The sequence below is a fragment of the Ursus americanus genome, chromosome 23 (assembly GCF_024610735.1).
Source record: "Ursus americanus isolate L20-20 chromosome 23, mUrsAme1.1.p, whole genome shotgun sequence".
Taxonomy (NCBI): domain Eukaryota; kingdom Metazoa; phylum Chordata; class Mammalia; order Carnivora; family Ursidae; genus Ursus; species Ursus americanus.
The window spans coordinates 32,055,632-32,072,527 of NC_142149.1; the positions used below are offsets into that span (position 1 = coordinate 32,055,632).

Below are 16,896 nucleotides of genomic sequence, written 5' to 3' on the forward strand. Positions count from 1 at the left end.
TAGGGGCGCCTGGGTGGCGCAGTCGTTAAGCGTCTGCCTTCGGCTCAGGGCGTGATCCCGGCGATCTGGGATCGAGCTCCACATCAGGCTTCTCCGCTAGGAGCCTGCTTCTTCCTCTCCCACTCCCCCTGCTTGTGTTCCCTCTCTTCGCTGCCTGTCTCTGTCAAATATAAAAATCTTAAAAAAAAAAAGAATTTTAGGAAGTAAATAATATCTTATTCAAGGAGTGCTTATTATTTAAAGGACTAATATGATTAATCTTTCTGTCATGTAAATTGTTATTCTGATTTTTTTTTAAAGATTTTATTTATTTATTTGACAGAGATAGAGACAGCGGGCGAGAGAGGAAACACAAGCAGGGGGAGTGGGAGAGGAAGAAGCAGGCTCATAGCGGAGGAGCCTGATGTGGGGCTCGATCCCACAACACCGGGATCACGCCCTGAGCCAAAGGCAGACGCTTAACCGCTGTGCCACCCAGGCGCCCCCTGATTTTTTTTAATGGCTTCACTTGTTGGGTTTTTTTTTTTTAAGATTTTTTATTTATTTATTTGACAGAGAGAGATCACGCCCTGAGCTGAAGGCAGACACCTAACGACTGTGCTACCCAGGTGTCCCCACTTGTTGGTTTAGATAGGTTCCCTATACTACTTAAACAGGGAATCTGTATCTTAGTTGAAAAACAAACAAAAAACTTCCAAGGCACAGTAAAACAAAGAAAATGAGAAAAATGGGACTAGGAAAGCCTGATTCACAAAAATAACAATAGCTACTCTTTACTGAATGCCACAGAATAATAATAGCCATTTCCTGAATGTCCACTTGTTAGGTATTTTACTAACCATTTTGCATACATTGCCTCTAATCCTCAAAACATTGCAAGATAAATCTATTTTACAGATCAAGAAATTAAAGTTTGAAGTGGTTAAATAATTTGTCCAAGGTCACATAGGGAGTAGCAAAGCCAGAATTTAAATCAAGGACTCTGATTTCAAAGCTGTACTCTTCCTATGTCCTGCCTTCTTAAAAAATATAAGATTGAAAACTGCATGTCAGTTTCTCCAACTGAATATTTGACTCTGGTCTTAAGACTTGTTAATGCTGAGTTTTTGGGGTGCTTGGGTGGCTCAGTCAGTTAAGCATCTGCCTTCAGCTCAGGTCATGATCTTGGGGTCCTGGGATTGAGTCCTGCATTGGACTCCCTGCTCAGCATTGGACTCCCTCTGCCCCTCCCCCTGCGCTCGTTCATGCTCTCTCCATATCAAATGAATAAAATCTTAAAAAAAAAAAAAAGACGTAATGGGGGAGTTTTTAATGTCAGAAAAAGTGGGCATGATACCTACAAAACATTTTAGTTTCTTTTAAGACTATGAATGTTGATTCTCTCTAAACTGTATTGCATCTTTATATTATACCATCTCTTGTTCCAGATTTTCTCCTGTAAAAAATAGTGCTATAGTAGATTGAAGCCAAAAAGAAAAAGATTCTACCGCTTAAGAAACCTGGACAAGGGGCGCCTGGGTAGCCCAGTCGAGCATCCGACTCTTGGTTTCAGCTCAGGTAATGATCTCATGGGTCAGATGGATGCAGCCCCATGTCAGGCTCTGCACTCATCAGGGAGTCTGCTTAAGGAGTCTCTCCCTCTGCCCGCACCCACTCCCACTCTCTCGAAAGAAAGAAAGAAAGAAAAGAAAGAAAAAGAAAGAAAGAAAAGAAAGAAAGAAAGAAAGAAAAAGAAAGAAAGAAAGAAAGAAAGAAAGAAAGAAAGAAAGAAAGAAAGAAAGAAAGAAAAGAAAAACCTGGACAATTTACTTAATTCTTAGAGTGTTGTTTTCTCTAAAATGGTAATGATTACATAAATAAATAAATTAATAATAAAATGGTAATGATAATTACTATTTATCACAAAGGGTATTTGTGAAGAGTAAAAGAGTATATATAAAGCCCCTAAGAGAGGGCACATAAATTCTTGATAATAATTACATTTTATCTTGAATTTACATTTTAATGGTGTCCCATAATTCTAACAGTTTTGGAGATGGTGAAAACATTTTGGTTAGTTTTAGTCCTACCTTTTATAATCAGGTAAACAGTGTCTAGTACATGCAAAACCCTATGGTAAGCACCATGGCCATGACGTGTAGCAGTGTTGTAGACTTGATTTGTACCTTTCCTCTTGTACCTTTCTGTGGTCTTTTAAACCTGATTTAATTTTTGTTAGTTTGTTTATGCTTCAGATACAACACCCTCTCAAATCCTTTGGCCATTTCCCTCTCCTTTCTGTCTCCTACAACTTTGTGCCTGTCCTAAGATGTGGCAAATAGATCTGCACTCAGTTTTTGGAATGCTGCACAATTGTGAACAAAGCTAATAGTTTATGTTTAATTTATACTCTGAATTATGTTTATTGGCCTAAGTAGGCACAGCAGCTCACTGGGTTGGTGTTTTGAGAAGTAGTTTACTGCATCTCCAAACATTGGATACCATATAAAGCTTTAGTTTGTTGATCTTGTAAAATGAGGATAATAATTCCCTTATCTACCTCGAAAGATAACCGTGGTTCAAACTCTTAAAGTTGTGTTAACTGAAGTCCTTTATAAACTCTTATAAATAGAAAGCATAGTTACCATTCTTTGTTTGTAACTGACCTCAGATCCTATTACATTCTAAATACAACGTAACTATTTTCCCCCAAATCTTTCCATGCTAAAAATAGTCCTGGGGGTGCCTGGGTGGCGCAGTCGTTGAGCATCTGCCTTTGGCTCAGGGCGTGATCCCGGCGTTCTGGAATCGAGCCCCACATCAGGCTCCTCCACTGGGGGCCTGCTTCTTCCTCTCCCACTCCCCCTGCTTGTGTTCCCTCTCTCGCTGGCTGTCTCTCTCTCTGTCAAATAAATAAATAAAATCTTAAAAAAATAATAAAAATAAAAAATAAAAATAAATAAAAATAGTCCTGCCCATAGGTATAGCAATAAAAATCATTTTCTTTTCTTTTTTTTTTAAGATTTCTTTATTTATTTGAGAGAGAGTGTGTACATGGCAGGAGGGGCAGAGGGAGAGAATCTTCAAGCAGACTCCCCACTAAGTGCAGAGCCCGTTTCGGGACTCCATGTAGAGCTTGATCTCAGATCAACCAAGAGTTAGAAGCTCAACTAACTGAGCCACCCAGTTGCCCCTAAAAATCGTTTCTTTCTCTTTTTTTTTTTTTAAGATTTTGTTTATTTATTTTTATTTATTTATTTTTTATTTATTTGAGAGAGAGCACAAGCAGGGAGGAGAGGCAGAGGGAGAGGGAGAAACAGACTCCCGCTGAGCAGGGAGTCTGACTTGGGGCTCCATCCCAGGACCTTGAGATGATGACCTGAGCCGAAGGCAGTCACTTAACCAACTGAGCCACCCGGTTTTTCTATTCAAATGGATATAAGACAAATTTCTAAAGAGTAAATTATATGCTATGGTTCCCTTTTATTCCAGTCTTAGAGGACTGTCTTAAAACAGTTGATTATTACTTCCTTTCTCCAAAGTTATATACTTGAATTTCCAGTAATTTTTATCTTTGATTTTATCCTAGCTGTTTTCTCAATATAAATGTAAGAGTACCTAGTTTATAATCCCATTTAAAACATTGTTTTTGTTTATGAACATACCTTTGTTGTTTTTGTAAAACGAATATATAGTTAACTATATCTGTAATTTTGGGGAAGAAGGCACCTGGGTGGTGCAGTCTGTCAAGTGGCCGATTCTTGGTTTTGAGTCAGGTTATGATCTCAGGGTCCTGGGATTGAGCACCAAGTAGGGCTCTGCACTCAGTGTGGAGTCCAATTGGGATTCACTTTCTCCCTCTCCCTCTGCCCCTCCCCCACCTCATTCGAGAGTGTGTGTGCTCTTTCTCTCTCTCTCAAATAAACCTTTTAAAAAGAATTTTTTTAAAGATAAGAGTAAGTTACTTGAGATTCCACTGCTTTGCCAGTACTCTGCCAACCACTTAGAACATTTTAGTGAATATCCTACTAGACATCTGTATGCATATATGTACATGAAGATATGTATTCAATTTTACATAATTGCAATCATAGAATACAAGAATACACTTGTAATGTACATTTTTTCATTCAACAACATGCGGTAGACATTTTTCCTGTCAATAAATAAAAGTCTGTTATTAATGGCCACATCATTTTCCCATATCATTTACACAATCTGTCTTTTATTATTTGATATTTGGGTTCTTTCCAATTTAGGGTTCCTACAATGATGGAACACCATGATGCTTACATATGTCTTTTTCCTTTTTTCTGGATTTTTTAAAAGATTTTATTTATTTAAGAGAAAGAGAGTGAGCATGAGTAGGGGGGAGGAGTCAAGGGAGTGGGACAGGCAGACTCCCCCCTGAGCACAAAGCCTGACATGGAGCTGGATCCCAGGACCCTGAAATCATGACCTGAGCCAAAGTCAGATGCTTGACCAACTGAGTCACCCAGGTGCCCCACATGCGTATGCCTTTTATTAATAGTTGTGAACTTTTCTTTGCAGAATAAATGGTTAGATTTTGAATTGATGGGGTAAGGGATATATACATTTTGCATTTTGACACATATTGCTAAATTGCCCTACAGAAAGTTGAGCCATGCTCTAGCCTGATATCAGATTCCCATTGTCATAGTTAGGAATCCTGATGGCAGTCCATTAATCCAATCAGCACCAGTTTTCTTATTTTGAATAATATCTCAATTTAATTTATTAATTCCTTCAGAAGTCTTGGGTAATTATCTCTGACCCCAGTGTTATATATTCCTACGCAGTTGCATCTGCTATCTAGAGCACTCATGATTTGGGCAATGCAGTTGTAGATGGGATTTAAATGACAACCTAACGAATCATTAATTAATCTTTTATTTTTCAGAAGATCAATACTATCTTCTCCAACCAATCCCTTGAACTGACTTAAAATTGGTGACCTTGTTATAACACCAGCTACTAGCTATGTAGATTTGGGCAAAGTACTTAACCTCTGCAGACATCAGTTTTTTCTTTACAGTGGAACAGGCCAGCGATCTCTGATACACTTTCTTTTTTAACATTTTTTCTCCCTATGATGATTGTACTAAATTCCATTCTTGGTTTAAATAATGTCATATTAACTTTGGTGGCTCTTATAAATTTGACTCCTTCATCCTCGAAGACAACTCTGGTCATATTGGTGTAATTAAAAAAAAAATGCTTTTCTATAATCATTGCTTGCCTGTTTTTGCAGTGGTTTCAATTTTCTTGGACCTCCAATAAGGTATATGTGGTCCTTCTTGGTTACTTATTTTGATAATTATGTATACTTTTCCAAATTTGTTGGTGATACTTTTAATGCTTTCATTTTACTTCATTAGATCCTCAAAATGCCCCTGTGAGGTTAGATACTGTTATCCTCATTTTACAGATATAGAAACTGAGGCTTAAACTAAGTAATATGCCCAAAGTCACTCAGTTTGTAAATGGAATAGCTGTATCTATGAGTTCTAACTTCAGAGCTCTATCTACTAAGCCACAGGTACCTCTATTTTTGAAGTTTAAATATTCTTAGTTACATAGATTTTTTTCCCAGGTAATATTTATCATATACATGTTTTTATTCCCATTATAAATAGTAGTCACTGAATTTAGAAAAAAGTGGCTATCAGGTGAGATTTTGGTAAAGGGAAGCAGAACCATGCACATCAGCTGGTACATAGGATATAATTTGACAGCCCTAAACAGATACTTTCCTTAAGGCCTAACAAGGCAATATTTTTCTACTCATGAGTTTCCTTAAAATGTTTTAATTTAAAAAGTGTGGTTATATTTGGGAATTTTTATACTTAGTTCTTTTTCTTCTATAAAGGCTTTACCATTTCTCTGGATATTTTGATATTAGATCAAGAAATAGACTTACTGTGGTGGTAAAGTGATTCAAAAGTGTTTTTCAGCTACTTTTTAAATTTAATTTTTATTTTTAAAAAGATTTTATTTTATTTATTAGAGAGAGAGTGAGCAAGAGAGAGAGCACAAGCAGTAGGAGGGGCAGAGGGAGAGGGAGAAGCAGGCTCCCCGCTGAGCAGGGACACCCCCCCCCCCCCATGTGGGACTCGATCCCAGGATCCTGGGATCATGACCTGAGCCCAAAGCAAATATTTAACTGACTAAGCCACTCGGGGACCCCTCAGCTACTTTAAAATATATATATATATAATTTATTTATTTTTATTTTAGAGAGAGAGCACACAAGCAGGGGGAGGAGCAGAGGGGGATAGAAAGGGGGAAAGAATCCCAAGCAGATTCCTGCTGAGCTCGGAGCCCAATGCAGGGCTCTATCCCACAACCCTGAGATCACGACCTGAGCTGAAACCAAGAGTCCAACGCTCAACCCACCAAGCTACCCAGGTGCCCCTTTTTCAGCTACTTTAAAAAATATAACGTAGGCCACCGTTTTCTAGAATCTTAATTGGAAAGAGGACTTCAACTATCTCTATTTTGACCTCAAACTTTCTAATTGATAAATTCTTTCCAGCTTATCTCTTAACTCAGGCGAAAGATCCTGAAGGCAAAGCATAACCTGATGGGAACTGAAATTACCCCCTTAAGCAATAAGGACTCCCCTGAACCAGCAATACCCCACCCATGATTGACTTTAAGACAGTGATCAATTTGACCTTCACGGCCCTCCTCCTGCGTGTAGCCACCCACGTTTGTCCCACATTTTCCTTATGTAAACCTGCAAGTATGGATGAAAGGAAAACTAGTTCGGCCTTCTGGGATTCAGTTACCTATCTAAGACTTTAAGTAATAACCTATAACCTTGTCAACAAATATTTCTTGACCGCCTATCTTGTATAAGGTGTGGGATTGCATTTTCACAGTGAAACGAGAGAGGAGTTTGTCCCTCAAATATTTGACTGATAAACTAGTACCTCTTATGGTATGTATAACAATTGGGAAAACTCTATCTTGGCTAGACAAATAGATGGGTTTATTATTTGTTTTAGCAACCTTAGCTCCTTCATTGGTAACAGTTCTTTGTACTTCCTAGAGTAGGGGCTAAGATGTGCCCTGGAATCTCTTCTTTTTTGATTTCCAATTATGTCAGGCCTTCCTGAATTCAGGCTATCTTCGAATAGCCTTTTCTGCCTGAGTGATGGCAAAGGCACTGGCAGGTTTCCCAGCTTTCGCCTCAGTTTGGAGCTTTTCTGAACCACTGCGGGTTCTACCACAGAGCTAGGTGAAAAACGCTCACTACCGGACCTCTGCAGGCTCCTACCCAGCAGCCAGAGCGCGCCTGCGTACCGCAGCCCCTTTGTTGCTCAGACGCTTGGGGTCTGGCTGCGCCTGCGTGGAGGGCTGGCGCCGACAAGTGCGCTGCACCGCTGGCACCGGCTGGGGGCGAGCAGACCTCGAGCTGCTGCCGCTGCCGCCGCCGCCGCAGCCGTTGCGACCGCCGCAGCGGAGTTCAGAGGGCCCGGAGGTGGGAGACTTGCCACACGGTGGCTGAGATGTCGTCCACCGCGGCTTTTTACCTTCTCTCCACCCTGGGAGGGTACTTGGTGACCTCATTCTTGTTGCTCAAATACCCGACCTTGCTGCACCCGAGAAAGAAGCAGCGATTCCTCAGTAAACACATCTCTCACCGCGGAGGTGAGAGGGGTCCCCAGATCCCGATGGCGGAGGTGGGGGAGGTTTTTTTCCCCCACTAGAGCTGAGGGTCCTTTAGAGCCCTACAAAAGGCTGGCGGGTGGAAATGCGTGAGAGTTTGAGGAAGAATGGTGTATGCGAAAGAGGGCTCCCTGGAGGTGAAGGCGATGTGAAGGGGAGGTCTCCTGAGGGGAAGATAAGGGGTCTTGAGACAGAGCCATGGTGGGGATCTGTCGAGTGCACCGGTGTCAGGTATTCTCTGAAGGAGGAAGGACTAGGGTGAAAATTAAGGGTAGATGGAGCGTTTCTCGGCAGATGGAAGGATGATCGCGAGGTCCCTTCCTAGCAGCGAGACACAGACGGGTGGGGGGAGCGCGGAGCAGAGCCGGGGTACCCCGCGGGGGAACCGGAACAGACTGCTCTGAGCGGAGCCACTGGCTGAGCTTGTAGGGAGATCCGGGGCGACGAGCTTCGAGGGTTGAGGAACTGCGTGAACCTGGAGCGTGCTGTAGCCTGGTTGTCTGCAGTCCCTGGGGGCTAGTTCCCCCACCCCGTCCCCCTCTCTGAGCACTGATAATTGAGAAGAGAGGGAAACCTGGTCACTGACCTGGGGACACTTCCCAAGGTCACAGTTAGAGCTTGGGCTGGATTGGGACAGAAATTGGAGCGTCCGGGTTCTTAAGGCAGCAAACCTTGCACCTGCTTTTTTTTTTTTTTTTTTTTTTTCTTTTTTAGCTCCACCTGCACCTCAACAATGACACTTGGTTTTCCTAAAGACAAAAAGATGATATAGTTTATGACAGGACTGTATTGTTTAAAGAAAACAAAGAAGTTATTTCTTGGAAAAGTATCTTACTAAAAGGAGCCTAGATAGTCCACCCTGTAATTTCCCTTTATTTCATTTCAAGCATGATGCACAAAATGCTGTGAAATTGAATTAAGTCAATCAATTTTAACTGTTCTATACAGATGAATGTTAAATTAGGTTAAAACTGCTTGGAATTTATAGTCTAATTCTAATACTTGGTAAATTCTAGGAGTTTACACTCTAAAACTTGATTTAGTGCCATGACACCTTTTCCGACAAGAATTGGCCAGGAATACAGTTTTAAGTATGACAGAAATACATTAGTATTCTTCTGTATAATTTGTACAATTTTATGTTAAACATAGTTTTACAGCGTGACTTCAGTAGTTACGCTAGTCTTCTTACTCATGAAAAGAATCAAGGGTCTTAAGAGGTCTCCGGCTAAATGCCATGTAAATGCTTATTTGATACATAGATACTTGTTTGGAATTTTTTTTTAAGCTTTTTTATTTATTTAAGTAATCTCTACGCCCAACATGGGGCCTGAATTCACCACCCTGAGATGAGGAGTTGCAAACTCTTCTGACTGAGCCAGCCAGGAGCCCTGTGTTTACTGATTTAAAAAAAAAGAAAAATGTGCTTACTAAAAACCCAAACCAAAACAAAACTAGATCCTCTAAAGAGCTATCTAAACTGTCATTGTGGATGATCTCAATTTTATTTTAGAAGAAATACATGTTAATTTTTGAATTTTTGTGACACTCCACAGGTGAAAAAAAAAACTGGTACTCCATAGAGGTTAAAAAATGTGTGCTAGATCAATGTAGCCAGTATCAAAACCAGGATAAGCTGGATCTTCAGTTCTCACTTACTGTCAGAAATACTTTAAAAATATTTTTCCCTAGATATAAAGTCATTTTCAGTTGTTTCACTTTCACCCCTTATATAAAAATAACCATTTGCTATTTGCAGATATGGGATCAGTATTTGTATATTCAAAGATACATAACAAACAGTCATAAGAATCTTGTTAAATAGACTTGACTCTATTTACTTGTATGATGGTCCTAATGCACCTATGTTCCTATGTTGTTAGTGCTTACTATGCATTTGTTGAGTATGTGCACCAAATAATACAATTAAATCCAGAGTAATCGAGGATATATTTACTAAAAATACTTTGTAACTCAAGATACTAAGTCTCTGGAAAATAATAGTCGAGGAAGGAGTTATCTCCTTGCTTACTTTTTATTTTTGTCTTGGACACTGCCAACAGCAGCCACTAGTCTCTCTGTGTATATTACTAACATTTGGGCTAATTCTCTATTGCCCTAACTTCGAATACCTGATACTTCGCGTAAACCAGGTGTATGACCATTCCAAGACCGAAACATTGATCAATGTTACAAAGTATATACACCAGCATTGCTGTAACTGTATGATGTCTGCATTACCACCTGGGTCAGATTCTGGACCACTAGTTAGCCTTGGGAAGAAGACTTAGTTTTCTTATCTTATAAATGGGGTCTGTTTGCCTTGCTTGTCTTTGAGTTATTAGGAGGATTAGGTATATAAAATGCACTTTGAAACTGTAAAATTGTTTAGAAATATAAGCATGGCGGGCGCCTGGGTGGCGCACTCTTAAGCGTCTGCCTTTGGCTTAGGGCGTGATCCCGGCGTTCTGGGATCAAGCTCCACATCAGGCTTCTCGGCTAGGAGCCTGCTTCTTCCTCTCCCACTCCCCCTGCTTGTGTTCCCTCTCTCACTGGCTGTCTCTCTCTGTCAAATAAATAAATAAAATCTTTAAAAAAAAAAAAAAGAAATATGAGCATGGATACAGGGATCCACATATGTATTTTATAGAACTTTGAGTTGATTGAGAAGGAATAAGATCACCCTATACTTAATGTTTTCAAAATTTTAATTAACATATTGGCTTTTGCTAAGATTGATTGTCCTTGAAAGAGGAAATTAATGTTTCAAAAATTAAATGCTGTAGGTTTGTTCTTGCCTCTTTTGAGCACACATTGTATTACATTATATTGTAATAGGATATGTTAATACATCTGCTTCCCTTACTAGACTGTGAGTTCCTTAAGGGGAGGTTTCAGATTTTATTAATGCTTCTGTCTCTAGCTTCTAGTGCAGATCCTAACATAATTAAAATAATAAATTATTGTCTGCTAATACTGCATGCTAGATCCCTCCCATGTATTTCCTAAATTTATTTGACCAAGAACATCTTTTATAACTATAATGTATTGATGGAACACCAATCAGATCAAAGATATACCCTATGAATCAAATGGAGAGCAAGCAATATTCTCAAAGGCCATTTTCTTAATTTCTCTTTGAAAGCATGAATTTTATTAATACTTTTTCCAATGGCATAAGTAACTCATGTTCATTGTAGAAATTTGGAAAATATAGAAATGAAAAAAGAAAAAAAATAGTTCCTAAAACTTTACTATCCAGACATAATCTCTGTTAACATTTTGAAGTATATCCTTTAAATACCTATTTTCTGATATTTGGAATCATAGTGTATATAAAGATTTTATTTATTTATTTATTTATTTATTTATTTATTTATTTAAGACACACACAGAGAGAAAGACAGAGACGGAGCATGAGCAGGGGGAAGGGGCAGAAGCGGGGAAGGGGCAGAAGCAGGCTCCTCGCTGAGCAGGGACCCCAATGCAGGACTCCATCCCAGGGCCCTGGGATCATGACCTGAGCTGAAGGTAGATGCTTAACCAACTGAGCCACCCAAGCACCTCCTGGAATCATAGTGTATATACATTTATTTCAGATGCCAACTGAGTTGGCTAGAGGTATGATTGCAGGGAAATACGGAAATAACATACTCTAATACTCCTTAATCTATCTCCATGAGCCGAACGGTAGTAAGCAACAGGCTTAAAAAAAAAAAAAAAAAAAAAGTCTATGTGTTAGGGTTCAGTGGCCAAAGAATAAAAAAAATCTCCAACCCATGAAATCCCCACCTTCCCTCTTAATCGTTAACCCTTGATCTTGAGACAGAGTATTGTCACAATCTGGGTATCCTACCACAGAATGATTTGGTAAGTAATAAGTTTGAGGCTAAGTTTGCCATTGGACATTGGCTGCTTCTGGGTCCTGAACTTTAATTGGATGTTCAAGGAAGAAATTGAAGCATCAGTTTGAGTCCCAGAAGTGTCACTCTGCAGTTGCATCCTGAAACATGTTCCATGTCAGGGTAGCAGTTCTTTCTCTTCTTGTTCCCTCACTCCTCTTTTCAGGGAACTCTTCCTCACTTTTCAATGAGGACTTTTTTTCTCTTCTTTTCTTTCTTTCTTTCTTTTCTTTTTTTTTTTTTTTAAGTAATCCCTACACCCTAAAGGGGCTCAAACTCACAACCCCAAGTTCAAGAGTCTCAAGCTTGGGGCACCTGGGTGGCTCAGTCGGCTGGGTGTCTGCCTTTGGCTCAGGTCATGATCCTGGGGTCCTGGGATCGAGCCCCTCATCAGGCTCCCTGATCAGCGGGGAGTTTGCTTCTCCCTCTTTCTCTGCCTCTCCCCCTGCTCATGCTCTCTCTCTGTCAAATAAATAAATAAAATCTTTATTAAAAAAATAAAACAGTCACATGCTCTTCCGACTGAGGCAGCCAGGTGCCCTTTCAACAAGGACTTTTCTTTTTTTTTTCTTTAAAGATTTTATTTATTTATTCGACAGAGATAGAGACAGCCAGCGAGAGAGGGAACACAAGCAGGGGGAGTGGGAGAGAAAGAAGCAGGCTCATAGCAGAAGAGCCTGATGTGGGGCTCGATCCCACAACACCGGGATCACGCCCTGAGCCGAAGGCAGACGCTTTAACCGCTGTGCCACCCAGGCGCCCCCTCAACAAGGACTTTTCTTCATTCATTTCCTCAAGTGATCCACTCATTCCTACTGACACCTTATTAGCAATGAAATCGTTTATCATTTTTTTAATAGTACTTTCCTGCTTAAGAAAGCAAACTAAAATGTACTTACTTTCAGCAATGGCTAAAAGATATATATGTCTTAAATTGTATACAAATTTTGAAAAATTAAATATAAAAATATCATTATAGAAAAATTATTGAAATTATGACCAGGTACATAACAAAAACCACTTACCATTGAAGAGAGCATACATGTGGTAGTTACCTGGTAAATGCTGCCTGTGTATCAATATGCAGTTTGAATATCCTTCTGTGCTATTGATGTGTTTAATTTTTTCTTATACCTGTAAATACAGATTTCACCAGTTTTTTTCCTCTCGAGATACAGAAACAAGTCTGCACTGTTCCAGGGAACCCATATTGAGAAATGCTCTTAGTATACACCATCTCTACTCCTTACAAGCTCTTTATGCTCTTATGTAAATCATATATACTGTTTCCAAGGCACACTATAAATGTTGAATGAACAAATGAATTTAGAAATAAGGAAGGGGCCACCTGGGTGGCTCAGTTGGTTAAGCTCCTGACTCTTGATTTCAGCTCAGGTCATGATTTCAGGGTCTTGAGATTGAGCCCTCATGTTGAGCTCTGTGCTGGACGTGGAGCCTGCTTAAGATTCTCTCTCCCTCTCCCGTTGCCCTCCTCCCTGCTCGTGGACTCTCTGTCTTAAGAAAGAAAGAAAAAAAGAGGAAGGAAGGAAGGAAGGAAGGAAGGAAGGAAGGAAGGAAGGAAGGAAGAAAGAGAAAGAAAGAAAATGAAAGAAAAAAAGGAAAAAGGAAAAAAAGGAAAGAAATGAAGAAGGAACATATTTTGTTGCTTGATTTACTGAATGATTTCATTTTGAGTTGAGATAGGATCATATCTCACATTAGGATGTGTTCTATTTGCACTAAGCTGTCTTTTCCACTATCAGAAAATATTTAATTTTGAAGGTTTCTTTGCGTGTGGCTGATGCACATGGTCATATTTGTCATTGGTTTTATAAACATCACCCATTTATCATGTATACAAAGATGTTAATAATAGTGGTGGTTAGAGCATCTCTATAAAACAACTCTAAAATGTTTATTGGTATATAAAACATTTGGGAGACAAAAAGAAAACTAAACAGGTATTTCTTTCCTTCACAGTATTTAAATCTAATTAAACATACAAAAGAGAGTGTTTCCTTTACTTTTCCTATCCTATCAGAAATTAACTGATCATGGGGCACATGGGTGGCACAGTTGGTTAAGTCTCTGACCCTTGGTTTCGGCTCAGGTTGTGATCTCAGGATCATGAGACTGAGCCCCTTGTCAGGGCCTGCGCTCAGCGTGGAGTCTGCTTGAAACTCTTTCTCCCTCTCCCTGTGCCCCTCCCCCTGCCCTCTCTCTAAAAGAAAGGAAGGAAGGGAGGAAGGGAGAGACGGAGGGAGGGAGGGAGGAAGGAAGGAAGGAAATTAACTCATTACGAAGTAATTATGAAGCACTATATAAGAGAGGAAAAGTTAATATAGAATGAAAACGTGGGAAGTATACAGTGAAACTATGAATAAATAGAATTGGGACTTTTCAGAGAAGGATTTGTCAAAGTGAAAAATGTGAGCTGGAAGAGGGAGGCAGTATGATGTAAGCAGAGGAATTATAAACATATTAGGACAACATATAAAATCTGTGACACTCTTCTCTTTCCCATTTCATAATTTAATAACTAATTAAAAATTAAACATTTGTTTCTATGTCAGATGATGATTTGCAAAGCCAGGCATTGTTTAAACTGATTATTGAAGGAAAAGGAAAACTGTGGCAAGCACGCTTCTATTAATGATAGGATAACTGGAAAGAAAAGGAGTTCAGATAATTTCATGAGACAAGAGCTACCACCAAATAATAATTCCTTAGAGAGGAATAGCATACTTTTTAATTAGTCCCTTGGTTACTCTCCAGGCTTTCACCATATGGATCTAATAGGTAATTTGTGGGTGTTATCATTGTGGAATTTATCTTCAAGCTTTATAAACAAGAAGAATATGGGAATAAGGACCAATATGAATAACTTACCTGTAAAACTGAAATAAAGGTGTTCTATGAATGGCAGCATAGAAGCTGGTAAGAGCATGGGATCTGAAATCATACAGCTCATGATTAACTCGTAGTTCCCCTCGTTGGCTATGTGACTGTACCCAACTTTTTTCTGGTTGTGGGGTTTTTAATGAAATGATATATGTGTGTGGCTTCTATTAATATCTTGATTGTCTTTTCATTGTTTTATTTAATACTGGCTACTAATTTCATAAACATAAAATCAAAGATCTTAAGTAATAATGTTTTCATTCTTAAGCTGCTAGGTTTAAATGAATAACAATTAAAATTAATATGGAAAGCAGACATAAAAGACAAATATGCAGACTTTGTAAATATTAGTAAAATTTGTATTAACTGTGGGAAAATTTATTTCAGAGTACTGAATCTCTATCCTATTTTTTCCTAACTCATTTTCCCCAAACCAGAAGATCATTTCAATTCAAATATAGGCGAAAGTATTAAGAGTCCATGAACCTAACACCCAGATACAAACAATTACCATCATGTACTCGCAGTTTTTAAAAAAAGGAAGTTTCACTTAAGAATATATTTGATATAGTAATAAAAATTATTTTATTAAATTTCAACTGTTGAGTATACATAACTTTTTTTTTGAAACAAATGTCTTTTTTTTTTAATTTAATTTTAAGTAAGCTATACACCCAGCATGGGGCTTGAACTCATGACCCTGAGATCAAGAGTCGCATAGTCTACCCACTGAGCCAGGCAGGCACCCTGAGTACACATAACTTTTTTTTTTTTAAGATGTTATTTATTTGAGAGAGAGAGAGAGCATGCAAGCACATGTGCATGAGTCGGGGGAGGGGCAGAGAGAGAAGCAGACTCCCTACAGAGTAAAGAGCAGACATGGGGCTGGATCCTGGAACTCTGAGATCATGACCTGAGCTGAAGGCAGATGCTTAACTGACTGAGCCACCCACACATAACTTCTAATATTTTGTGTGACAAAACTGGAAGTACATACAAAACACTTGTTGCATATCAAAGTACAATGGTGACTGTTTTGAGGAAAAGCACTTGTGCAATCATTTGAATTGTGAGCTGAATTCGCCCTTATTTTTTCCCCAGAACACCATTTTTACTTAAAAAAAACTGAAACTGGTTATTCAGACTTGAGTGTTCAGCAGATACATTCTTGAAAATTATAAAATGAGTCTGTCATTAGAAGAAAAATAAGCTAAGGCAGTGCCAATGATTACGTTTGAGTTTTCAAGCAAAAATTAGAAATTTGGAAAACTTGTATCTTTCACTGCGAGCTTGATAGGCTTCTTAAAGATTTCCCTGATGAGGTATTAACAAATGTGATTTAAAAAAATATTGTATAGTGAAATGTGTCGGTATTTAGAAGATCACCATGATTCAGTGAATGAGTATTTTCCATGATAGAAAGCCATGCATGGGTGAAAGATCTAGTCAAAGTTCAAGATGGACTTAGGGGCGCCTGGGTGGGTCAGTTGAGCATCTGACTCTTGATCTCAGCTTAGGTCTTGATCTCAGGGTCGTGAGTTTAAGCCCCGCTGGGCATGGAGCCTACTTAAAAAAACAAAAAAAGTTTAAAATGAACCAATGGATTTTCATTTAATAAAGTATGAAAAGGTCATTCATATGGTTCAGATTCCACATTGCAAGTAACTTTTAAGAAACTACCACTTGTTAAATTTTGGTGCAGTATCAAAAAAGAATCTTTCTTTTCCAACTACCTATCTGTGTGAAGGTCGATACACATACATAAAGCAGATATGAGAATGTAGCTGCCTTCCGTAAAGCATTAAAGAGATTTGCAAAAATGTAAAATAATGCCACTCTTCATTAAATATTTATGGAAGATAGTTAATTTTCAAAAAATGTTATGCTGGGGCACCTGGGTGGCTCAGTTGTTAAGCATCTGCCTTTGGCTCAGGGCGTGATCCCGGAGTCCTGGAATCGAGCCCCACATCAGGCTCCTCTGCTGGGAGCCTGCTTCTTCCTCTCGCACTGCCCCTGCTTATGTTCCCTCTCTCGCTGGCTGTCTCTCTCTGTCAAATAAATAAATAAAATCTTTTAAAAAAAAATGTTATGCTAACCAAAAAAAAAAAAAAGTTATGTTAACATATAATGGGCTTATTACTGTATAGTTTCAAATAAATAAATTAAAAATTTTTAATATTGGGGGCAGTAGAGCATGTAACTCTTTTTTTTTTTTTTTTTTTTTTATTTGACAGAGATAGAGACAGCCAGCGAGAGAGGGAACACAAGCAGGGGGAGTGGGAGAGGAAGAAGCAGGCTCATAGCGGAGGAGCCTGATGTGGGGCTCGATACCATAACGCTGGGATCACGCCCTGAGCCGAAGGCAGACGCTTAACCGCTGTGCCACCCAGGCGCCCCTGAGCATGTAACTCTTGATTGC

The 16,896-nt window shown here is 39.1% G+C and overlaps 1 protein-coding gene across 1 annotated transcript in view; it reads left to right on the top strand.

The window, feature by feature from the left end:
• The first annotated feature begins 7,417 nt into the window (after nt 1–7,417).
• Nucleotides 7,418–16,896, top strand: part of GDPD1 (glycerophosphodiester phosphodiesterase domain containing 1) — a 50,285-nt gene continuing 40,806 nt past the window's right edge. The window contains exon 1 of the mRNA XM_045773439.2: nt 7,418–7,656. Coding sequence (XP_045629395.1) covers nt 7,515–7,656 — 142 coding nt within the window. The 5' untranslated portion in view covers nt 7,418–7,514. The remainder of the gene's footprint in view (nt 7,657–16,896) is intronic.